General features: G+C 43.5%; 1 protein-coding gene across 2 annotated transcripts in view; it reads right to left on the bottom strand.

Moving 5' to 3' along the window:
• Positions 1–3687: 3687 nt before the first annotated feature.
• The window catches only part of LOC118936520 (GTPase IMAP family member 4-like), a 28031-nt gene continuing 4876 nt past the window's right edge, over positions 3688–26842 (bottom strand). The window contains exons 2-3 of one of the 2 annotated variants that reach the window (XM_036939938.1): positions 15999–16034; positions 3688–5348 (exon numbers count right to left, since the gene is read on the bottom strand). In XM_036939938.1, coding sequence (XP_036795833.1) covers positions 4537–5348; positions 15999–16034 — 848 coding nt within the window. In that variant the 3' untranslated portion in view covers positions 3688–4536. The remainder of the gene's footprint in view (positions 5349–15998; positions 16035–26842) is intronic. The other variant, XM_036939939.1, reaches the window with a different exon arrangement.

The following is a 26842-nucleotide window of genomic DNA, read 5'->3' on the forward strand; positions in this document are numbered from 1 at the left end:
CCTATAAGAGACGACACCCATCAGCATAGATATTATTCACCACAGGTTGAAGGTGATCACTCAGAATGGCTGAGTATTTACTGGTGTTTTACCTTGGTCTCTAAGTGGTTGAGTGGACCTAAACCACGCCAGGAAAATGCATCCCACAACATAACAGAGCTGACAGAACCCTCAATTACTCAAGTGTTTCTTTTATTTTGGCAGTTACCTGTACATTCCGAGTTAAGTTGCGTTTCCCCTGTAACTAGTCATTTATAGCCAATGAGAGAGTGTTACTAGGCAAAAAATAATTCAACTCAGAACACGCAGAGTCTGAATTCTGGTTGGGTGTCACTATTACCAACATCCTTCTGACAATTCACAACATTGGCTGTCTGCCCAGAATCAGAGTTGAGAGCAGAAGAAGTGTTGTTTGAAGATGAAAGCTCATCGAGTATCATTAGTGAGAAGGATGGGTGGACAACAGTGAAGTCCAAGAATTGAACAAAAAGGGCAACAATTGTTGTGGAAAATGAGTCTGTTGAATCGTTGCTTGTCGGGGTGTGTTTTTTGTTGGATAAAGATGTTTATTTGGGGAACTCGTTTGAAGTCACAAGGATGGTGAAGAAGCTTTGGGAAAAGTGGATGCAGTCTGTAGATGTTGTCACTTTAATATAGTACCTGGCATTACTCATCTCATATGAATATACAGTATTCTATACCATCTACACGGAACCCAAACCGGCTGCGCGACATCGTGCATACATTTATTTCGTCCCCCCACACCACACGCAGGTTAAAATATCAAAACAAACTCTGAACCAATTACATTCATTTGGGGACAGGTTGAAAAGCATTAAACATGTATGGCAATTTAGCTAGCTGGCACTTGCTAGCTAATTTGTCCTATTTAGCTAGCTGGCACTTGCTAGCTAATTTGTCCTATTTAGCTAGCTGGCACTTGCTAGCTAATTTGTCCTATTTAGCTAGCTTGCTTATATATTCTTATTCCTTTCCTTTACTTAGATTTGTGTGAATTAGGTATTTGATAGATATTACCTGTTAGATATTACCTGATAGATATTACCTGTTAGATATTACCTGTTAGATATTACCTGTTAGATATTACCTGTTAGATATTACCTGTTAGATATTACCTGTTAGATATTACCTGTTAGATATTACTTGTTAGATATTACCTGTTAGATATTACCTGTTAGATATTACTGCACTGTCGGAACTAGAAGCACAAGCATTTCGCTACACTCGCAATAACATCTGTTAACCATGTGTATGTGACCAATAACATCTGTTAACCATGTGTATGTGACCAATAACATCTGCTAACCATGTGTATGTGACCAATAACATCTGCTAACCATGTGTATGTGACCAATAACATCTGCTAACCATGTGTATGTGACCAATAACATCTGCTAACCATGTGTATGTTACCAATAACATCTGCTAACCATGTGTATGTGACCAATAACATCTGCTAACCATGTGTATGTGACCAATAACATCTGCTAACCATGTGTATGTAACCAATAGCATTTGATGTGATTTGATTTGATATCGTTTATAAAGCTGGGAGGTATAAGATACGCTGATGCAACACGATGCAATGCAAGAAATGCACAAGAATTTGCCACGTTTCAAGTGTTTGCAGACGGAAGGAATATGTTATTGAAGAGTCTGAATGAAGGAATATGTTATTGAAGAGTCTGAATGAAGGAATATGTTATTGAAGAGTCTGAATGTAAAACGTTGTAAATCTGGTGTGGATCATATTCCCTAATTCCCAGAGTGCCCTGTCAGGGTGAAAGAGGTTGAGGGGTCAAGGATCAGGGCTGTACAACAAATCTCCTATGTGGAGGCAGTGAAGAGAGTTGAAAGGGCAAGAGGTCACAGTTCTGAAGAAGAGATGGAGGTTGATGCACCGGAAACAGTTGCAAATGTTATACAGTGGGGCAAAAAAATATTTAGTCAGCCACCAATTGTGCAAGTTCTCCCACTTAATGAGATGAGAGAGGCCTGTAATTTTCATCATAGGTACACTTCAACAATGACAGACAAAATTTTAAAAATGAATTAATTTGCAAATGATGGTGTAGGGTGTCATTTGTGACTCATGCTACATGTGAAAGTAGTGCACTAGGGTCCTGGTAGAAAGTAGTGCACTAGGGTGTGTCTATGTTTATGTTGCTTCACAGTCCCTGCTGTTCCATAAGATGTATTTGTATCAGTTTTTAAAATATAATTTTACTACTGGCATCAGTTACTTGATGTGGAGTAGTGTTCCATGTAGTCATGGCTCTATGCGCCTCCCATAGTGTGTTCTGGACTTGGGGACTGTAAAGAGACCTCTGGTGGCATGTCTTGTGGGGTCATTGTTGTCTGAGCTGTGTGCCAGTAGTTCAAACAGACAGCTCGGTGCATTCAGCATGTCAATACCTCTCATAAATACAAGTAGTGATGAAGCTAATCTCTCCTCTACCTTGAGCCAGTAGAGATTGACATGCATATTATTAATATTAGCTCTCTAATGGTGATCTATAGGAAATAGGAACAGAATAAGGTAAGTTTAAATACCAACTACTGAGAACTGAGTAGGAAAGGCAAGCATAGGACATTTCCTAAGAGTGAGAGAAACCAACTGGCCTTTTCAAATCAAATCTTATTGGTCACATACACATGGTTAGCAGATGTTAATGCGAGTGCAGTGAAATGCTTGTGCTTCTACTTGTATGCATAGTGGTTTTTGAACAAAATATGAAAATAAAATTTTCTTGATTTCATTTTATTATATATTGTTGAAATCTGGGTAAATTATACACCAACAATGACTAAATGTTCTTTAACATCCAAGGTTGGCAAATTATGAAACATCATATGCAGCACAAGCAGGAAACAATCAAAAATATAATAATCGATGCAACTTAAAGTGGCTATCAGCAGTTAAAACAATAAAGTTGTCTCCCCGCCTTCGGTAAAAACCTGAGGGATGGAGCTGGAGAAATGTAACCACTAACACATTCATAGTGGGACTCCTTGCCTCTGTTTCGATAAAAACCTGAGGGATGGAGCTGGAGAAATGTAACCACTAACACATTCATAGTGGGACTCCTTGCCTCTGTTTCGATAAAAACCTGAGGGATGGAGCTGGAGAAATGTAACCACTAACACATTCATAGTGGGACTCCTTGCCTCTGTTTCGATAAAAACCTGAGGGATGGAGCTGGAGAAATGTAACCACTAACACATTCATAGTGGGACTCCTTGCCTCTGTTTCGATAAAAACCTGAGGGATGGAGCTGGAGAAATGTAACCACTAACACATTCATAGACAGAGCTATGGATACAGGACTGACCATCCATGATATCAACATTATAGTTTTGATGTTTTAAGGGCTAGTGTGTGTTTACATTTACTTTGTTCACAAACATTGGAGTAAAACAAGCTTATAATTTGGGATCTTTGATGGGGTATGAGAGTTGAACTAAGCTCCTGAGACATTTGTAAGTTATATATTCAAGAATCAATGGGTACATATCATTAATTTATAAGTCTTAAAATGCATGTTTAATCATTTTTTTTTTTTTTTTTTTTACCTTTATTTATCTAGGCTAGTCAGTTAAGAACAAATTCTTATTTTCAATGACGGCCTGGGAACAGTGGGTTAACTGCCTGTTCAGGGGCAGAACGACAGATTTGTACCTTGTCAGCTCGGGGGTTTGAACTCGCAACCTTCCGGTTACTAGTCCAATGCTCTAACCACTAGGCTACCCTGCCGCCCCGTGTTTAATCAATACAGGTCAACATTAAGGGCAGTTTCAATGAATCAACTAAATATTACATTTCTCTATTTTGTAAATAATCTAAAAAGTATTACAAAGTTTTTAAATAAATAAATAACTTTGTAAAGAAGGACAGAAATGGTGGGCATCAATATCGATAATTCAATATGATATAACTTGATATCAATATGACAAGGCATTTCTTGATATGGCCTTATCGTTGCTGTTAACATTACTGTATGTAAAAGACCACACATCACTGTTCCTACAGGCACAACACCCTTACACAGGCTCTCAACTTAGCTTACTGCTGCCTGCTGATGGCCATCAACAAGCTTCATATTGTAATACAACTGGTTGGGTAGGTTAGAAACAATACAACTGACGTCGATATAGATGTTCCATATGAGTGCCCATCACTACCTAACAGCATGTTTAAAAGGACATAACAAAAGACAATAAATAAATGTGATTAGCGAGCAGCACATTCAATTACTTTACATTACAACCAGAGATGCTTCAGGTATGGAAGCCATGTTGAACAAATGTACTGTCTCTTCCTTTATGCAAAGTAAAACTCTTACAATTAACTTAATAACTTTAACGCATGATTTAGTCATTTGGTTAAATGCAGTGACAACCAAAATTGGGTAAATGTTAAACCATATCATCAATAATAAATCCTACAAAGATAAATCATTATAGCAATAATCATGTTGTTCCTTCAGGGCTTATTTACAGACACTTATCCTGTAGTTAATTATTGTTCTTCTTCTTGGTTACAATCGGTGCTATCTCTCCTCCTATAACTGTTGCTACTCCTATCCCTATAAGGGAAACCTTGTTTGGGGCTTTGATACCTAGTCCTACTGCTGTAGCTGTGCAGGCAACTCCTACACCCAACTCTAACAACTGACTGTTCCTGATCTCTTTCTGAGCCTTCTCATACACCTCATTGGTGTAGTATCTGTTCAACTTCACCATATTGTCTATCTTCCTCAGCAGCTCTCTGACCTGAGCACGGTCTCTCTGCTCTCTGTTGTTAAAGACATGATATCTGCCTCCACAGCTGTTGACTAGTGCCTGAAGATCCTTACTCTCCCTCAGAAACTCCTCTACTGTTGTGTTATCCAGCTGATCAGCACCAGTGAATAATACCATAGTGAAGTCTGAGGCCTCTTTTCCATAGTTGTCCTGGATGTACTTCACTGCTTTTCTTTGCTCCTCTGTGTATCTATCCAGTCTGATCACCAGCAGAAACACATGGGGTCCTGGAACTGACATCTTGATGGATTTCTCTATTTCGACTTTATCTGTTCTCCGAAACTGTTTCCATATTTTATAAATCAAATATGTGTCTGTCAATGATGTGTCATCGATCCCAGGAGTGTCGATGACATAAATCTTCCTCCCATCCACCACTCCACTTTGTTTCTCACACTTTTCAGTCACTGGATTTGGACTTGACTCAGAAGTAAACCACTCTCTCCTCAGGATGGTGTTTCCGGTTGCACTCTTCCCTGCTCCAGTCTTCCCCAACAGAACTATCCTCAGATCAGCTGGCTGTCCTGAATATGTGGAAATACAAAATGTAATGCAGTTTCAACATTGTCAGTTACTAAATGTATTAGATTAGATTCACATTGACCATATTCAGCTATAAGAGCAACAGTCAAGCCTACCCCTCTTTGCAACACCAATTCTAGGATGACATCATGTAACAGGGTGGATAAGCCTTCTAAATCATAGCCTTTTTGACTGTTTGTTGTGTGCAATTCTGTATTGAATGTGGGGCAGCAGGGTGGCCTAGTGGTTAGAGGCAGGGTGGCCTAGTGGTTAGAGGCAGGATGGCCTAGTGGTTAGAGGCAGGGTGGCCGAGTGGTTAGAGGCAGGGTGGCCGAGTGGTTAGAGGCAGGGTGGCCGAGTGGTTAGAGGCAGGGTGGCCGAGTGGTTAGAGGCAGGGTGGCCTAGTGGTTAGAGCATTGGACTAGTAACCGAAAGTTTGCAAGTTTGTAATCCCTGAGCTGACAAGGTACAAATCTGTCGTTCTGTCCCTGAACAAGGCACTAGTAACCCACTGTTCCTAGGCCGTCATTGAAAATAAGAATTTGTTCTTAACTGACTTGCCTAGTTTAATAAAGGAAAAAAAATAGGTGATCCATTATGTTTGCATTCCTCCTGGCAGGTTAACAAGGTGATTGAGCACAGCTGTGCCCCTCCCTTTAAAAGAAGTGCATATAGTGTGCTCTGGGTGCCAGACAGATCAGAGGTAACTGCTGGATGCCAAGCTGCAATGTAGGTCTCGTTAAAGGTAGAGTTTTATTGAAATATTGGAGGATCGTTTGGTGAAGCAGATGAAAGACATTTGCTGTTTCTTTAGTGTGGCAGCTTGGGGGGGTAACATGTGACCTGTTGTTGAATTCATAAAGTGGAAGGCTGACATCTGTTTCCTAGAACTGTATCCATTTTGTTGGTCTAAGCTTATTGGGTACATTACCACGAACAAGCTGAACTTCACATGAACCTCTGTGTTATTGCTGGTTTCCCTAAAAACAATACTTCTGGGAGATTACAATAAAATAATAGGGGTTGCAATGAAAAGAACACCGGAATAAATTAGCAGACCATCTGCTCTGACATTGTTGGGGTGTCAAGCTGGATTGATACCAGTAATGGTGGGTGTGTAAAATCACTGGGAAAGCCAAGCCAGGAAAAAATCCATCTAACCTATGTGTTGACGTAATTGTATTTTCTCTGCAACCTATAAGTAAACCATGCCCAACCCTCCACTAAGTCAAGACGAGACTGACTTCATGACAAATTATCCAATTTACACCTCGTAGTCAATTTTGAAAGTAGACTAAATGTTTCTGTATCCTATATATAAATGTTGGCAAGCACATCCACACCAGCGTCCAGTTCATCGTTTATTGTTCTGCACTTGTCAATCAAATGATCAACGCATTATACTGCACGTCATTTAGTCTGTTAACAATCAAATGTACATGTTAATAATATCTTCTGATAACAATTATATCTCATATTTGAACTAAATTCAATCGATCATCCTATTTTTCTAACCTAATTGAGGAAAATAAGAACAATCCGAAATTCCTTTTTGATACTGTCGCAAAGCTAACTAAAAAGAGGCATTCCCCAAGAGAGGATGGCTTTCAATTCAGCAGTGATAAATTCATGAACTTCTTTGAGGAAAAGATCATGATTATGAGAAAGCAAATTACGGACTCCTTTTTAAATCTGCGTATTCCTTCAAAGCTCAGTTGTCCTGAGTCTGCACAACTCTGCCAGGACCTAGGATCAAGAGAGACACTCAAGTGTTTTAGTACTATATCTGTTGACACAATGATGAAAATAATCATGGCCTCTAAACCTTCAAGCTGCATACTGGACCCTATTCCAACTAAACTACTGAAAGAGCTGCTTCCTGTGCTTGGCCCTCGTATGTTGAACATAATAAACGGCTCTCTATCCACCGGATGTGTACCAAACTCACTAAATGTGGCAGGAATAAAGCCTCTCTTGAAAAAGCCAAACCTTGACCCAGAAAATATAAAAAACTATCGGCCTATATCGAATCTTCCATTCCTCTCAAAAAAAATGTAAAAGGCTGTTGCGCAGCAACTCACTGCCTTCCTGAAGACAAACAATGTATACGAAATGCTTCAGTCTGGTTTTAGACCCCATCATAGCACTGAGACTGCACTTGTGAAGGTGGTAAATGACCTTTTAATGGCATCAGACCGAGGCTCTGCATCTGTCCTCGTACTCATAGACCTTAGTGCTGCTTTTGATACCATCGATCACCACATTATTTTGGAGAGATTGTAAACCCAAATTGGTCTACACGGACAAGTTCTGGCCTGGTTTAGATCTTATCTGTCGGAAAGATATCAGTTTTTCTCTGAATGGTTTGTCCACTGTCAAATCAACTGTACATTTCGGTGTTCTTCAAGGTTCCGTTTTAGGACCATTATAGTTTTCACTATATATTTTACCTCTCGGGGATGTCATTCGAAAACATAATGTTAACTTTCACTGCTATGCGGATGACACACAGCTGTACATTTCAATGAAACATGGTGAAGCCCCAAAATTTCCCTCGCTAGAAGCATGTGTTTCAGACATAAGGAAGTGGATGGCTGCTAACTTTCTACTTTTAAACTCAGACAAAACAGAGATGCTTGTTCTAGGTCCCAAGAAATAAAGAGATCTTCTGTTGAATCTGACAATTAATGTTAATGGTTGTACAGTCGTCTCAAATAAAACTGTGAAGGACCTCGGCGTTACTCTGGACCCTGATCTCTCTTTTGAAGAACATATCAAGGCCATTTCAAGGACAGCTTTTTTCAATCTACGTAACATTGCAAAAATCTGAAACTTTCTGTCCAAAAATTATGCAGAAAAATTAATCCATGCTTTTGTCACTTCTAGGTTAGACTACTGCAATGCTCTACTTTTCGGCTACCCAGATGAAGCACTAAATAAACTTCAGTTAGTGCTAAATACGGCTGCTAGAATCCTGACTAGAACCAACAAATTTGATCATATTACTCCAGTGCTAGCCTCCCTACACTGGCTTCCTGTCAAGGCAAGGGCTGATTTCAAGGTTTTACTGCTAACCTACAAAGCATTACATGGGCATGCTCCTATCTATCTCTCTAATTTGGTCCTGCCGTACATACCTACACGTACGCTACGGTCACAAGACGCAGGCCTCCTAATTGTCCCTAGAATTTCTAAGCAAACAGCTGGAGGCAGGGCTTTCTCCTATAGAGCTCCATTTTTATGGAACGGTCTGCCTACCCATGTAAGAGACGCAAACTCTGTCTCAACCTTTAAGTCTTTACTGAAGACTCATCTCTTCAGTGGGTCATATGATTGAGTGTAGTCTGGCCCAGGAGTGGGAAGGTGAACAGAAAGGCTCTGGAGCAACGAACCGCCCTTGCTGTCTCTGCCTGGCCGGTTCCCCTCTTTCCACTGGGATTCTCTGCCTCTAACCCTATGACAGGGGCTGAGTCACTGGCTTACTGGGGCTCTTTCATACCGTCCCTAGGAGGGGTGCGTCACTTGATTGGGTTGAGTCACTGATGTGATCTTCCTGTCTGGGTTGGCACCCCCCCCCCCCCCCCCAGCCTCCAGTATTTATGCTGCAGTAGTTTATGTGTCGGGGGGCTAGGGTCAGTTTGTTATATCTGGAGTACTTCTCCTGTCCTATTCGGTGTCCTGTGTGAATTTAAGTGTGCTCTCTCTAATTCTCTCTTTCTCTCTTTCTCTCTCTCTTGGAGGACTTGAGCCCTGGGACCATGCCTCAAGACTACCTGACATGATGACTCTTTGCTGTCCCCAGTCCACCTGGCCGTGCTGCTGCTCCAGTTTCAACTGTTCTTCCTTATTATTATTGGACCATGCTGGTCATTTATGAACATTTGAACATCTCGGCCATGTTCTGTTATAATCTCCACCTGGCACAGCCAGAAGAGGACTGGCCACCCCACATAGCCTGGTTCTTCTCTAAGTTTCTTCCTAGGTTTTGGCCTTTCTAGGGAGTTTTTCCTAGCCACCGTGCTTCTACACCTGCATTGCTTGCTGTTTGGGGTTTTAGGCTGGGTTTCTATACAGCACTTTGAGATATCAGCTGATGTACGAAGGGCTATATAAATAAATGTGATTTGATTTGAATCTGTTAGCTTCCAAAATGTAAGTAGGGAAATCTAGCTGTCTGATTTAATGACTTTTTTACAAAAGCGTATGTTAGAATAAGATCTTGGTTCCTTTCTAAACATAGCAATGTGACTGCAAAGAGGACTCGGTTCACAAAATAGTTAATCTGGACTGACAAAAATCATTCAAAGGCAAGGGCAGTGTGAATACAGAAAACTGAGTTCTTATGCCCCCCCACCCCCCAAATTTAACTTTGAAGAGGACTGAGACCGGGTATTTGAAATAGGACTATGTGAAACACCCTCACACGAACAGAACAAAAATCGTAATTTTCCTTGCAGCTCGGCCTATTCAGCCTAACATCGCTAGGGACCAATCCCGCCCCCTGTCAGTTAGCAGGACAACGGTAGTCATAACAACAGGTACCCTCTAAACCAGTGTTGCTAATTCCTTGTCTGTGGGGTGCAGTTTTTATACTGAACAAAAATATAAATGCAACAAACAATTTCAAAGATTGGAACACTCTGTCATATGTCAATTCAGAGCATCCCAAACATGCTCAATTGGTGACAGGGCTGGTGAGTATGGCCATGGAAGAACTGGGACATTTTCAGCTTCCAGGAATTGTGTACAGGTACAGGCCATTCCAATTGCACACTCAACTAGAGACATCTGTGGCGTTGTGTTTGGCAAAACTGCACAAGTTTCTCCTGTGTAATGATCATGCTGTTTTAATGAGCTTCTCGATATGCCACACCTGTCAGGTGGATTGTCTTGACAAAAGTGAAACTGTTACGGTGAGTGAATGAGGACCCAAAAGCGAATTAACTTAAACAGAGCTTCTTTAATAACCAAACATAGGTAGGCTCAGATAGACCGGCAGATTCCGACAGGACAGGACAAGGTTACAGCAAACATGACGATAGTCTGGTTCAGGCATGAAACACTACAAACAAGAATCCGACAAGGACAGGAGCAGAAACAGAGAGAGATATAGGGACCTAATCAGAGGGAAAAAGGGAACAGGTGGGAAAAGGGGTGACGAGGTGGTTAGGAGGAGACAAGGCACAGCTGGGGGAAAGAGGGGGAGAAAAGGTAACCTAACAACGACCAGCAGAGGGAGACAGGGTGAAGGGAAAGGACAGAGACAAGACACAACATGACAGTACATGACAGTACCCCCCCACTCACCGAGCGCCTCCTGGCGCACTCGAGGAGGAAACCTGGCGGCAACGGAGGAAATCCTCGATCAGCGCACGGTCCAGCACGTCCCGAGAGGGAACCCAACTCCTCTCCTCAGGACCGTACCCCTCCCAATCTACGAGGTACTGGTGACCACGGCCCCGAGGACGCATGTCCAAAATTCTACGGACCCTGTAGATGGGTGCGCCCTCGACAAGGATGGGGGGGGGGGGGGGGGAAGACGAGCGGGGGCGCGAAGGACGGGCTTGATGCAGGAGACATGGAAGACCGGGTGGACGCGACGAAGGTATCGCGGAAGAAGAAGTCGAACTGCGACAGGATTAATGACCCGAGAAATACGGAACGGACCAATGAACCGCGGGGTCAACTTGCGAGAAGCCGTCTTAAGGGGAAGGTTCTGAGTGGAGAGCCAAACTCTCTGACCGCGACAATATCTAGGACTCTTAGTTCTACGCTTATTAGCAGCCCTCACAGTCTGCGTCCTATAACGGCAAAGTGCAGACCTGACCCTCTTCCAGGTGCGCTCGCAACGTTGGACAAAAGCCTGAGCGGAGGGGACGCTGGACTCGGCGAACTGAGATGAGAACAGCGGAGGCTGGTACCCGAGGCTACTCTGAAAAGGAGATAGCCCGGTCGCAGACGAAGGAAGCGAGTTGTGGGCGTATTCTGCCCAGGGGAGCTGTTCTGACCAAGACGCAGGGTTGCGAAAAGAAAGACTGCGTAAGATGCGACCAATAGTCTGATTGGCCCGTTCTGCTTGACCGTTAGACTGGGGGTGAAAGCCGGAAGAGAGACTGACGGAAGCCCCAATCAAACGGCAAAACTCCCTCCAAAATTGAGACGTGAATTGCGGACCTCTGTCCGAAACGACGTCTGACGGAAGGCCATGAATTCTGAAAACATTCTCGATTATGATTTGTGCCGTCTCTTTAGCAGAAGGAAGCTTAGCAAGGGGAATGAAATGAGCCGCCTTAGAGAACCTATCGACAACCGTAAGAATAACAGTCTTCCCTGCTGACGAAGGCAGTCCGGTGACAAAATCTAAGGCGATGTGAGACCACGGTCGAGAGGGAATGGGAAGCGGCCTGAGACGGCCGGCAGGAGGGGAGTTACCGGACTTAGTCTGCGCGCAGACCGAACAAGCAGCCACGAAACGACGCGTGTCATGCTCCCGGGTGGGCCACCAAAAACGCTGGCGAATGGAAGCAAGCGTACCCCGAACGCCAGGGTGGCCGGCTAACTTGGCAGAGTGAGCCCACTGAAGAACGGCCAGACGAGTAGGAACGGGAACGAAAAGAAGGTTCCTAGGACAAGCTCGCGGCGACGGAGTGTGAGTGAGCGCTTGCTTTACCTGCCTCTCAATTCCCCAGACAGTCAACCCGACAACACGCCCCTCAGGGAGAATCCCCTCGGGGTCAGTGGAGGCTACTGAAGAACTGAAGAGACGAGATAAAGCATCAGGCTTGGTGTTCTTAGAGCCCGGACGATAAGAAATCACGAACTCGAAACGAGCGAAAAACAGCGCCCAACGCGCCTGACGCGCATTAAGTCGTTTGGCAGAACGGATGTACTCAAGGTTCCTATGGTCAGTCCAAACGACAAAAGGAACGGTCGCCCCCTCCAACCACTGTCGCCATTCGCCTAGGGCTAACCGGATGGCGAGCAGTTCGCGGTTTCCCACATCATAATTACGTTCCGACGGCGACAGGCGATGAGAAAAATACGCGCAAGGGTGGACCTTGTCGTCAGAGAGGGAGCGCTGAGAAAGAATGGCTCCCACGCCCACCTCTGACGCGTCAACCTCGACCACGAACTGTCTAGAGACGTCAGGTGTAACAAGGATAGGAGCGGATGTAAAACGATTCTTGAGGAGATCAAAAGCTCCCTGGGCGGAAACGGACCACTTAAAGCACGTCTTGACAGAAGTAAGGGCTGTGAGAGGAGCTGCCACCTGACCGAAATTACGGATGAAACGACGATAGAAGTTCGCGAAGCCGAGAAAGCGCTGCAGCTCGACGCGTGACTTAGGGACGGGCCAATCAATGACAGCCTGGACCTTAGCGGGATCCATCTTAATGCCTTCAGCGGAAATAACAGAACCGAGAAATGTGACGGAGGAGGCATGAAAAGTGCACTTCTCAGCCTTCACAAAAAGACAATTCTCTAAAAGGCGCTGGAGGACACGTCGAACGTGCTGAACATGAATCTGGAGTGACGGTGAAAAAATCAGGATATCGTCAAGGTAAACGAAAACAAAGATGTTCAGCATGTCTCTCAGGACATCATTGACTAATGCCTGAAAGACAGCTGGAGCGTTAGCGAGGCCGAAAGGAAGAACCCGGTATTCAAAGTGCCCTAACGGAGTGTTAAACGCCGTCTTCCACTCGTCCCCCTCCCTGATGCGCACGAGATGGTAAGCGTTACGAAGGTCCAACTTAGTGAAAAACCTGGCTCCCTGCAGGATCTCGAAGGCTGAGGACATAAGAGGAAGCGGATAACGATTCTTAACTGTTATGTCATTCAGCCCTCGATAATCTATGCAGGGGCGCAGAGACCCGTCCTTCTTCTTGACAAAAAAAAACCCTGCTCCGGCGGGAGAGGAGGAGGGGACTATGGTACCGGCGTCAAGAGCTACAGACAAATAATCCTCGAGAGCCTTACGTTCGGGAGCCGACAGAGAGTATAGTCTACCCCGGGGGGGAGTGGTTCCCGGAAGGAGATCAATACTACAATCATACGACCGGTGTGGAGGAAGAGAGGTGGCCCTGGACCGACTGAACACCGTGCGCAGATCGTGATATTCCTCCGGCACCCCTGTCAAATCACCAGGCTCCTCCTGTGAAGAAGAGACAGAGGAAACAGGAGGGATAGCAGACATTAAACATTTCACATGACAAGAGACGTTCCAGGAGAGGATAGAATTACTAGACCAATTAATGGAAGGATTATGACAAACTAGCCAGGGATGGCCCAAAACAACAGGTGTAAAAGGTGAACGAAAAATCAAAAAAGAAATGGTTTCGCTATGATTACCAGAAACAGTGAGGGTTAAAGGTAGCGTCTCACGCTGAATCCTGGGGAGAGGACTACCATCCAGGGCGAACAAGGCCGTGGACTCCCTTAACTGTCTGAGAGGAATGTCATGTTCCCGAGCCCAGGTCTCGTCCATAAAACAGCCCTCCGCCCCAGAGTCTATTAAGGCACTGCAGGAAGCTGACGAACCGGTCCAGCGTAGATGGACCGACAAGGTAGTGCAGGATCTTGAAGGAGAGACAGGAGTAGTAGCGCTCACCAGTAGCCCTCCGCTTACTGATGAGCTCTGGCTTTTACTGGACATGAAGTGACAAAATGACCAGCAGAACCGCAATAGAGACAGAGGCGGTTGGTGATTCTCCGTTCCCTCTCCTTAGTCGAGATGCGGATACCTCCCAGCTGCATAGGCTCAGCTCCCGAGCCGGCAGAGGAAGATGGTAGTGATGCGGAGAGGGGGGCAACGGAGAACGCGAGCTCCTTTCCACGAGCTCGGTGACGAAGATCAACCCGTCGCTCAATGCGAATAGCGAGTTCAATCAAGGAATCCACGCTGGAAGGAACCTCCCGGGAGAGAATCTCATCCTTTACCTCTGCGCGGAGACCCTCCAGAAGACGAGCGAGCAAAGCCGGCTCGTTCCAGCCACTGGAGGCAGCAAGAGTGCGAAACTCAATAGAGTAGTCTGTTATGGATCGATTGCCTTGACATAGGGAAGACAGGGCCCTGGAAGCCTCCTCCCCAAAAACAGATTGATCAAAAACCCGTATCATCTCCTCCTTAAAGTCCTGATACTGGTTAGTACACTCAGCCCTTGCCTCCCAGATTGCCGTGCCCCACTCACGAGCCCGTCCAATAAGGAGAGATATGACGTAGGCGACACGAGCAGTGCTCCTGGAGTAAGTGTTGGGCTGGAGAGAAAACACAATATCACACTGGGTGAGGAACGAGCGGCATTCAGTGGGCTCCCCAGAGTAACACGGCGGGTTATTGATTCTGGGCTCCGGAGATTCGAAAGCCCTGGAAGTGGCCGGTGGATCGAGGCGGAGATGGTGAACCTGTTCTGTGAGGTTGGAGACTTGGGTGGCCAGGGTCTCAACGGCATGTCGAGCAGCAGACAATTCCTGCTCGTGTCTGCCTAGCATCGCTCCCTGGATCTCGACGGCTGAGTGGAGAGGATCCGAAGTCGCTGGGTCCATTCTTGGTCGGATTCTTCTGTTACGGTGAGTGAATGAGGACCCAAAAGCGAATTAACTTAAACAGAGCTTCTTTAATAACCAAACATAGGTAGGCTCAGATAGACCGGCAGATTCCGACAGGACAGGACAAGGTTACAGCAAACATGACGATAGTCTGGTTCAGGCATGAAACACTACAAACAAGAATCCGACAAGGACAGGAGCAGAAACAGAGAGAGATATAGGGACCTAATCAGAGGGAAAAAGGGAACAGGTGGGAAAAGGGGTGACGAGGTGGTTAGGAGGAGACAAGGCACAGCTGGGGGAAAGAGGGGGAGAAAAGGTAACCTAACAACGACCAGCAGAGGGAGACAGGGTGAAGGGAAAGGACAGAGACAAGACACAACATGACAGTACATGACAGAAACGCTCACTAACAGGGATGTAAACTCATTTGAGATTTGTTTGTATGGAAAATTTCCGGGAACTTTTATTTCATCTCTGTCACGACTTCCGCCGAAGTCGGCCCTTCTCTTTGTGGTGGTGTTCGGCGGTCGAGGTCACCGGCTTTCTAGTCACCACCGATCCATGTTTCAGTTTAGTTTTGTTTTGTCTGTATTAATCACACCTGGTTTCAATTCCCATATCATGTTCCTTATTTAACCCTCTGGCATACATTTCTGTTCTGTCCGTGATTGTTGGTGTCTTAGTGGTTGTTGTAGGTGTTAGTTTGTATGTATTTTCCTATTTGGAATTTTGCTTGACTTTTGTGAGTAAACTCCGTTGTGTTGCTCAAACCTGTGTCCTGCTCCTGACTCCGCTACATCTCTGCACCCAACCGCTGACAATCTCATGAAACATGGGACCAACACTTTTATGTTTTTGTTCAGTATATGTATTATTCTCATTCCTGTTTGAAGTATGATTTGTTTCAATGACCACGTACCAAGCTGAGGTCTGCTTTGACTACCTTATCGAACAATCTGTTTGCTACATAGTATACTCTGAGATGTTTATTAACCATGACAGAATAATAAAACATGATCTGGATTTCTGTGCATTTGTATTTGCTTTCCCTCTGAATTCTCAGAATATTTCTGACCATAAAGGAATCAAGACATACTCACCGAACCATGTCTCATCTTCCACCAAATGTGAATGAGCTGTAGAAGACATGAAGTAAAGTAATATATTCAGGCTCAGATTGACATCCTGTATAGTTTCACTTATTTAATGGAACTTTTCTATTTTTTTGTGTCACACTACATAACTATTGTTCACCCCTTATTCTCGTTTCAGCCTCCTGGCAGAGGCAACCAGGTTTTTGGATAAAATGACCTCGTACTTGGTAGAGTTCACAATGCTGTTGAACTTAACCCTTTACACTCGGGAATTGGATACTCAATTGTGTTTTTTCCCATTACAGACCTGTTTTTAAGAAAATCAACTAAACGTCCCTTTTTCAGGACCCTGTCTTTCAAAGATAATTTGTAAAAATCCAAATAACTTCACAGATCTTCATTGTAAAGGGTTTAAACACTGTTTTCCATGCTTGTTCAATGAACCATAAACAATTAATGAACTTCCACCTGTGGAATGGTCATTAAGACACTAACAGCTTACAGACGGTAGGCAATTAAGGTCACAGTTATGACAATTTAGGACACTAAAGAGGCCTTTCTACTGCCTCTGAAAAACACCAAAAGAAAGATGCCCAGGGTCCATGCTCATCTGTGTGAACTTGCATTAGGCATGCTGTAAGGAGGCATGAGGACTGCAAATAAATTGCAATGTCCGTACTGTGAGACGCCTAAGACAGCGCTACAGGGAGACAGGATGGACAGCTGATCGTCCTCGCAGTGGCAGACCATGTGTAACAACACCAGCACAGGATCGGTACATCCGAACATCACACTTGCGGGACAGGTACAGGATGGCAACAACAATTGCCCGAGTTACACCAGGAACTCATAATCCCGACATCAGTGCTCAGACTGTCCACAATAGGCTGAGAGAGGCTGGGCTGAGGGCTTGCAGGCCTGTTGTAAGGCAGGTCCTCACCAGACATCACCGGCAACAACGTCGCCTATGGACACAAACCCACCGTTGCTGGACCTGAAAAGTGCTCTTCTCTGACGAGTCGCGGTATTGTCTCACCAGGGGTGATGGTCGGATTTGCATGTGTCGTTGAAGGAATGAGCGTTGCACCGAGGTCTGTACTCCGGAGCGGAATCGATTTGTAGGTTGAGGGTCCATCATGGTCTGGGGCAGTGTGTCACAGCATCATCGGACTGAGCTTGTTTTCATTGCAGGCAATCTCAAAGCTGTGTGTTACTGGGAAGACATCCTCCTCCCTCATGTGGTACCCTTCCTGCAGGCTCATCCTGACATGACCCTCCATCATGAAAATGCCACCAGCCATACTGCTCATTCTGTGCCAGCCATACTGCTCATTCCCCCCATAAATGTCCAGAAACTTGCAGGTGCCTTGGTGGAAGAGGGGAGTAACATCTCACAGCAAGACCTGCAATTCTGGTGCAGTCCATGAGGAGGAGATGCACTGCAGTACTTAATGCAGCTGGTGGCCACACCAGATACTGACTGTTACTTTTGATTTTGACCCCCTTTGTTCAGGGACACATTATTCCATTTCTGTTAGTCACATGTCTGTGGAACTTGTTCAGTTTATGTCTCAGTTGTTGAATCTTGTTATGTTCACACAAATATTTACACATGTTAAGTTTGCTGAAAATTAACGCAGGTGACAGTGAGGAGGTTTCTTTTTTTGCTGAGTTTAGATGCACTGACCTTGTCTTTTTTTATATACATTTTATTTTTGCATTTTCCAATTAAGAACAAAACAAAAATGAAAAAATATTAGCCAATATAATAGTGACAATAACAGACGAGAGTAAATGATATATTATTAATAAAAGTCATACTAAAACAAATTAGACATTGGACCATATGGTCACCTGCCGTAGGCAACATATTATACATATGTGAGGATTATATAGAGAGTCAATCAATGTGAGGGGAAATTCTCCATATGGTCAAAAGGTTGCCAAATTCTGCAAAATGTCTCAAACTCATTCCTCAAGCAGTAAGTGATTTTTCTCCAGTGGTATACAACTACTAACTTCTGATATCCACATTGTAACTGACAGGGGGGGAATCCGATTTCCATTTGAAGGCAATACATTTCTTGGCAATCGCTAGCAACATTTCTGTTAGTTTCATAGTATGGCTTTGTCTAAGATTGGTGTTAGTAAAGTTACCCAGTAGACAGACCTCCGGGTCTAAAGGGAATGCAACCCTGTGAATTGAGGATATGGTATCGCATACCCCCTGCCAGAAACCGTGTAGTTTTGAACACTGCCAAGTGGAATGGAGGAGTGTTCCTTCATCTGAGCCACATCTAAAACATAGGGAGGAGATATCAGGGTTGAACTTGTGCAGTCTACATGGGGTGATATAGAGCTGATAGAGGAAATTAAACTGGATCAGTCTGTATCTGGAGTTCAATGTGGATGTAACACCATCCCTGCATAGGTCACTCCGTAGTCCCTCAAGATCAATACCCAGATCTCTTCCCCATCTAAGTCGGGGTTTATGTAGCCCAGGCAGTGTTAGTCCTGACATAAGACCATCGTATACACGGGAAATGGTCTTGAACAGTGGTTGGTCTACGTGGCAGAGTTGTTCAATAGGTGACATCTTAGGTAGGTTCCATTGTCCCTTGAGAGTCACCCTAATAAAATGTTGTAGTTGTAGGTAACTTAAGAAGTCCCTGTTAGGCAAGTGGTATTTCTGTTTCAGCTGATCAAAAGACATGAGAACTCCCTCCTCATAACAATGTTCCAGAAGAGTGAACCCCCCTATCAGACCTATCAGAGGTCTAAAGTTACTATTCTGGAAAAACATATCAGTCTATTGTTTGTGCTGGATGAATTGAGAATTAGTTGGGTAACATAAGTAATTAAGATGTCATATCTGCATAATATGCTTATGTGATATACTTGTTATTAGAATGCATCCCTTCAGACTCTGGTGTTGGCAGTTGCACTTCTTCCCTCAGCTGGGGCTCAGTCACCTGGGGCCCAGGGAGGGGAGAGGTCAGGCCTGTCTTTCACATGTCTCTGGTGCTATGCAGAATATCAGAAAGGGAAGAGGACAGGATGGAACATTGTCTTCACATGTGAATGTATCTGTTAAACCATGTGAAGGGATGGCGTGATTAATGGGGAACTAATTACTTGTCTCCACAATGTCTATGCGCCAGTCACTCCCTCCTTTTCCCATTGGGGGGAGGTGTATGGCAGTGTCTGGAACCATTGTATGTCCTCTCTGATGTTGCACTTATCCTGGGATAGTGTATGACCTAGAGGCTCACCCCCCTCAGTGAGCTTGTCCAGGAGTGGGCTCAAGGGGGGGTTTACTTGAGATGGGGTATCTAGAGTTGACAATTGAGTTATGCCGTTGGATGAGGTAATGGTTCTGTGCTATGAAGTACCAGGAACGAGATTAGAACCTCGTCTTAGGGGCCAAACTGAACGATAATTTATAGCAAATGTTATCTGGCTAAGGGATACTCCTTTCTCAATTATAAAGTCCCTTTGTGAACTGTTCCTAAGATCTGTGATTCGTTAAGTAGGTTGAGGGGGGTGTATCTTGGCTATAAAATATCTTTGTACTTTTCTGTTGTGACTTTCAATGGTTCATTAGAGATGGTGCATCATTGAAAGTCAAATGTTATTGCAAAGCTCTTATTATTATTAAAGATGGTAGTTTAAGATTAAGTATAACTCTGACTGGTGTGGGAAGTTTAACACTCCTCATTTGGTAATGCAGAAATATGCCACCACATATTCCATAGAGGGGTTTTAGGGGAAATAAATCCCTCTCGTCTGAACAGCTCATGCAGTTTGCACCATGCCAGGACAGAATGTATGATTAAAGGGTTGTCTGTGATGGTTTTTATAGATTTCCTGTCTCATTTGTAAAACAATTCTGCCCCAGTGTCATCATTTACCTCAACATTTTCAACATTCAACCATGAGGGAGAAGGACCATTGTCAAACCTCTTAGCTAGAAATCTAGACTGCGCAGCCCAGTAATACATTCTAAAATTGGGGAGGTTTAAGCCCCCTTGACCGTAATCAAGGGTCAGTTTATCCAGGCCAACCCTAGGGGTTTTGCCGTGCTAGATAAACTGTCTGGTCAGCTTGTCGAGAGGAAAAGAATGCTGCGGGCACAGGGATAGGGAGAGATTGAAACAAATATAGAAATCTGGGCAGGCATTCATTTTAATTACATTGATTCTACCCAGTAGAGTGAGAGGCAAGTCCATCCATTTACACAGGTCACCCTCCACCTTTTGCAACAAGCTGGCCAGATTGAGTTTATAGGGGTTCTTCAGGTTACCATCCACCATTATGCCAAAATATGTGAAGCCCATAGGTGACCATCTAAAAGGAAACTTATGCTTGATGGTCAAAGACAGACAACGGTAAGATTATTATGTTTTATCAAAATTGACCTTACATCCAGAGAGAGAACTGTAATACGTTCTGTAAGTGAGAGAGGGAATGTTCTGGGTTCGTTAGAAAGAAGATGCGGTCGTCCGCAAAAAGTGATAACTTATGGGTATGGGGGTCTGTCTCATGTAAATCAGGGCACGTTCTGATAGCCTCAGCCAACGGTTCGAGGGCGAAGAGGTAGGGGATAATTGGGCAACCTTGTCTGTTCCCCCAAAAGAGGGAGGGGGGGAATCCCAGCTTTAGGAGATTTGTGGAGTGATTTTTATCAAATTTACAAACACGGTACCTAAACCAAGACACGAAAGACACAAAACAATGGTCAGTCAACCCTATCAAAGGCTTTTCCGGCGTCGAGGGAGACTGCGACTGTAATTTGTTTTTTGTTAGCAAGGTGAATTATATCAAAGAACCTTCTGAGATTATTGGAGGACAATCTATTAATTATGAAGCCAGTCTGATCTGGGTTGACCAACAGGGGAAGACATGACTCCAGTCTCTTAGATAGCATCTTGGTGACCATTTACAATCTGTGTTAAGGAGAGAGATTGGTCTATAGGAGGTGCACTTTAGCAGGTTTTTCCCTTTCTTGTGAATTACTGTAATCACTGCTTGAGAGAGAGACTCTGGAAAGCAGTTGTCCTCCCCGGCTTTTTAAAGTACATCCATAAGGTGGGGTAACAACAGCTCCCCAAATTCTTTATAGAACCCTGGAGGGAAGCCATCCTCCCCAGGAGATTTATTAGAAGGTAAGAATTTAAAGTCCTCCAACAATTCAGAGACTGAGAATTGTTCACTCAGGCGCTCTGTCTTCCTCTGACAGGCATGGGAGGTTGAGAGAGGAGAGAAAAGAGTCAATCTCTGATAGATCATCGCTTGATTGGGAAGTGTAGAGGTCTTTGTAATATTTCTTAAAAGTATAATTAATTTCATGAGGGTGAAAATATATCCCATTAGTAAGAATGTCTATAGCAATAACTGTCATCTTACTTTCCTCTTGTCACACCCTGGTCTTAGTATTTTGTGTTTTCTTTATTATTTTGGTTAGGCCAGGGTGTGACATGGGTTATTTATGTGGTGTGTTTTGTCTAGGGTTTTTTTGTAGGTTATGGGATTGTGGTTAGTGGGGTTGTCTAGAAAAGTCTATGGTTGCCTGGAGTGGTTCTCAATCAGAGGCAGGTGATTATCGTTGTCTCTGATTGGGAACCATATTTAGGCAGCCATATTCTGTGTTTCGTGGGTGATTGTTCCTGTCTCTGTGTTTGTTTGCACCAGATAGGCTGTTTAGGTTTTTTCAAGGTTATTGTTGTTGTATACTGTTCGTGTTTTCATCTTTATTAAACATGTATACAAATCACCACGCTGCATTTTGGTCCGATTCCTGCTACACCTCCTCTTCAGAGGAAGAGGAGAAAGAAAACCGTTACATCTCTGCTTTCAGTTGCCATGCCAATACTTTTTGTGCTTTCTCTCCAAGCTCGTAGTAATGCTGTTTTGATTTAGTGATTTAGCCCTATCAGCTTGATAAGTGTTCAGGCTATTATATTTCACTTTTTTTTACTTACCAAAAGCCTGTATAGGTCTTTAGTCGGGCCGCTTTTGTAGGTTCTCTGTAGCTCTGAGATTTCAGATTCAAGGACATTCAGTTCCGCACCATGTTCTCTCTTCAGCCCTTTAGTATAGGAAATGATCTGTCCCCTCAGATAGGCCTTCAATGTGTCCCAAAGAATGAAAGTGTCAAGAGCGGAGGGTTTGTTTGTCAAAGTAAAAATATTGATCTGCTCTTTGATGAATGCACAAAATTCAGGTTGCTTTAGGAGTGTAGAATTTAGTCTCCATCTATATGCTCCATTTACCTTGGTAGGTATGGAGATTGATAATACCAGAGGAGAATGGTCACTAAGCAATCTGTGGAGGTACTCTATCTAAAACTCTATGAAACAGTTGGGTCAATAGTAAAAAGGTGTGTGTTGTGTGGGTGTGAATTAAAAAGAGTAGTCCCTATCCTGTGGGTGCATCTGTCTCCAGATGTCTAGTAAATTGAGATCCTTCATGAATGACATGGTGAGGTTGCCAGCTTTGGTAAGAAGGGAGGGTTTATCAGAGGACCTATCAAGAACTGTATCTAAACAAAAATGTAAATCTCCTCCAGCCAGTATCTGGTGAATATTGACTGTACCAAAATATACACTCCTGTAAATGTAATAGAACTCACCACGGGAGGAAAAAAACTGTTAGTTGAAAATTTACAAATCAATTGTAGTGACCTGATAGCAGGGTAAACAGATCCAGATTCCAAGATGATATCAGCAGTTCAGTCCCAGGACAGCACGGATAAGAAAAAAAAACTGCATCTTATCCCACAGAAATACCATCCTGAATCGAACCCTGGTTCAGTTCTTTGAGAAAAGTGAACTCTTCTCCCAGTGTGTTGAAGAGATGGCTTCGGCCTTTGTACTGAACTTTCATCCGCGCAGGGTGGATGAGGTAGCCGGTGAAGTTCTTCTCCTTCAGTGCTTTGGCGGCAGGGCTGACCTGCTTGCGACGTCCAGCGAGAACCTCATATCTGGGAAAGGCTGACCCTCTTGCAAGTTGCAGTATCTTCTCCCTGTCCTGGAAACGGAGGAACCTGATCAGGATGGCCCGTGGGGGCTCATCTGGCTGGTGTTTTGGTGTTGATGTTCTGTGGTGAAGTTGATTTATGCCCAGGACATCAGGGATCCATTGAGTGAAGAAACGGATCGGGTCACTGCCCTCGCTGTCCTCTTTCAATCCCACCACACAGATATTGCTCTGGTTCTCCGTCTGGTCTACCTTGTTTTTGAGATGGGCATTGTCCTTCTGCAGCTGTATCAGAACCTGGTCATGTCGAGTGACTGTATCTTCAACTGTGTTGATGTGCAACTCCGCCTCAGACATTCTCAAAGGGAGATCATTCAAGGAGGATTTCAGGTCGTCAATGGCAGAATGGAGTTCAGCCAATTTCTTGTCAATTTTCAGAGAAAGACCTTTGTTGCCATCTTGAATTTCCCGGAGGAGAGTAGCAAGCAGACCGATAGGCTGCTGAGAGCAACAGTCTGGAACTGTCATCTGAGTTATGAGGGCTAATGCTAATCTTGCTAGCTGTGGCATTATTGTTATCTTGGGAATCAACTAATTTTGTTATCGTCCATGGCTCTTTGGGATTGTAAGTACTTGACAATTTATCAGCCGATGTTAGAATATTTTTTCAACATTGTAATTTAGGTAATAATAGAATAACTTTGAAGAATTTGGTTTGTCAATGTCTGCTCAGCTCTGCGGCATCACGTGCTCCCCTGTCTGATGCTTTTAAGTGCATTGTTTATATGAAATTAAGACGCACACATGACAGGAGGGAGTCCGACTGCAATTGACTTGATCCCCTGAGATTTCTTGTATCTCCTAAATATAGGACAGACACTTCAAAACCTTATAACGGTCAGTAAGCACTAAACCCGCTCATAGAAGAATAAGGGAAGGTACGTACAGTATAAGGGAGGGTACGCACAGTATGGCATAAGGTAGTTTTAAATTAAACAAATAACCGATGGCATACAAAATCAAACTCCCCCAAAAACTACTGAATTAGAGAGGTGTGGGGGGCTGTCTTAATTGACATAATAGCCTAACAAAAAGTTGTCCTTTAGAAGGATTATCCCAATCTGTCTGAATGCTTTTTTAAATCCTCCATGTACACAGGGTTGGGTAGGTTACTTTCTAAATGTAATCGGTTAGTTACCTGTCAAATTATAATCAGTAAAGTAACTTTTGGATTACCAAAAGTCTCACTTAATCGGATGACATTCCGTAATGTTTAAATTACTGGTGCGTATGCCGTCATTGCCTAGTTAAATAAAGGTGCATTTTTTTGTTGTTACTTTCCCCTCTTACTTCTACCCCCACCTTTTTTGAAAATGCTGTTAAAAATCGCGCAACTTTTCAGCGTCCTGCTACTCATGCCAGGAATATAGTATATGCATATGATTAGTATGTGTGGATAGAAAACACTCTGAAGTTTATAAAACTGGTTAAATCACGGCTGTGACTATAACAGATCGTGTGTTTCATTGAAAAACGCAAGAAAAACTGCTCTCTGAAAGCAAAAAATAATTTCCATAAGTCACTTCCACCAGTTGTTAAAAGAGAACAGAATTTAATGGGAATCTGCCTGCACCTCATACAAATTCCGCACGATGGCGCCATTGTACTACTTTTCAATTGAATTAATTGTTGGAAAATACATCTGTCTGACCTCCAGTTTCCCAGTCTTCACCCGGATGCAGTTGAGGGAGAGATCAGATGGCATTGTTTTTGAAGTGAGGACCTATTGAAGAGACATCGCCCTGTAATCATTTTGATAGATTATAAACGTTTATTAATACCTAAAGTTGGATTACAAAAGGATTTCGAAGTGTTTTGTGAAAGTTTATCGTCGACTTTTTTAATTTTAAAAAATTACGCAGCGTTTAAAAACGATGATTTTTTCTGAATGACACAACCTCCATACAAAGCTATTTTGGGTATATATGGACCGATTTAAACGAAAAAAAGACCCAATAGTGATGTTTATGGGGCATATAGGAGTGCCAAGAAAGAAGCTCGTCTAAGGTAATGAATGTTTTATATTTTATTTCTGCGTTTTGGGTAGCGCCGGCTATCGCAAAATCTGTTGTTTACGTGTCGAGCTGGCATTTTGGGGGGTGCATGCTATCAGATAATAGCTTCTGATGCTTTCGCCGAAAAGCATTTAAAAAATCTGACTTGCTGGCTAGGTTCACAACGAGTGTAGCTTTAATTCAATACCCTGCTTGTGAATTTTGATCAAGGTTTGAGTTTTAACGAGTACATTTAGCATTTAGCGTAGCGCATTTGCATTTCCAGGTGCCTACTTGAGACATATGCGTCTCAAGTAGATTCAAGAAGTTAAGAGGCATTAGTAGAAGACAAAAATGACATCTATTGCAGGATAAATCAATGTTAAAGTTGACATAGCTGGCCAAATATGGATGTTACATTTTACTTTATGGGTTGGTTATGTAGGCTTCTTCTAACCCATCGCTTTCTACTACATACGATTAAATTATATCTTTACATAAATCTCAGAATTCCAGTCATTCCAATAAATTTATACCCTTTGACCTTCAAGAATAGGACTTGGAAATATGGAAATATAGATTAGCCAAATTGTTTAACCTGAGCATGACCCCAAAACTAAGGACTTATTAGCCAGCCCTACTCTGTCGTTATGATTTTGTTGTCATGGAGGACTGATTGGGCTCATTGATTTGAGTTGAGAAGTAAATGCTGCAGTCATGGAATGGCATACTTTGAGCACTACTGAAAGTGCTATTTTCATGTGAAAAATTAATGCCATACGCTACATTTGCTATAAGCCTATTGTTTACATTTTTGATAGTGACACTTTATTTTGATGCAGCTGTTTTAAAAGGCAAATCCACAGATGAAACAATAACAAAATGGTCGCCCCGCCTCTGTTTTGGTAAAAAAAAACTGAGGGATGGGCCTGGAGAAATATAACCACTCTCAGATGAATAGACAGAGCTATGGATGCAAGGACTGACCAGTCATGGTATAACAATTATTCATGGAGTTGGACAGTTGTCATGACGTTGCCCTCTTTGGGTACAGCAAGCCCCATCCCCCTCTCCCTGCCTCCTTCAACTAGGCTGCTGTGGTCAGAGAGGTCGTAGATTCCAGGAAGATCCTGCCTCATGCCCACACAGTATAGAGACAGAGCGAAGTTTCAGAGAACAAAGGAATTTCTTCCACCTCACAGAACTTGAGGTCCGAACAACATTTATGTTCCGGAGAAGGTTTATAAGATCGGTGAAGAATCCAGCTTCGAACTGGTCCGTTTGTTACATTTTGGTGAAGCTCATGGGAGACGGTGCGGCCACAAACGCTGTTTAATGAAGGAAACTCCCTTTTTAGTTTAACTAAATCAGAGGACCGCCCATGAGCCCAGTTAGGGTCGGGCATCTTGGGACAGGCCCTTTTCTGAAACTCCTGAATAAAACCCCAACTTTGAGAAATTCTCACTAGACCATGTTTTTCTCCATTACAAGAGGACAAAGGTTACAGACCATGTTTTCTCTCAATCACGAGAGGACAAAGGTTGCAGACCATTGCTGAATCTTTTAACCATACCACGTGGTAAAACTCTTAGACTATCGATACCGACAGAATAAGAACAAGTCTTTGATATTAATTACTAGTCTGCAGCTAGGAATTCGGTATCATTAAACGCGAAGAACGTCAACTGCCGAAACAGCCATTCTATAACGAAATGAATGAATGTCACTCTGAATAATCCACTCTAACCACGACAGAGAGCGAGGACAGAAACTCTCAGACAGAAACTAACTTTTCAACAGCGATCAAGACGACACACT

The sequence above is a fragment of the Oncorhynchus mykiss genome, chromosome 13 (assembly GCF_013265735.2).
Source record: "Oncorhynchus mykiss isolate Arlee chromosome 13, USDA_OmykA_1.1, whole genome shotgun sequence".
NCBI classification, from domain to species: domain Eukaryota; kingdom Metazoa; phylum Chordata; class Actinopteri; order Salmoniformes; family Salmonidae; genus Oncorhynchus; species Oncorhynchus mykiss.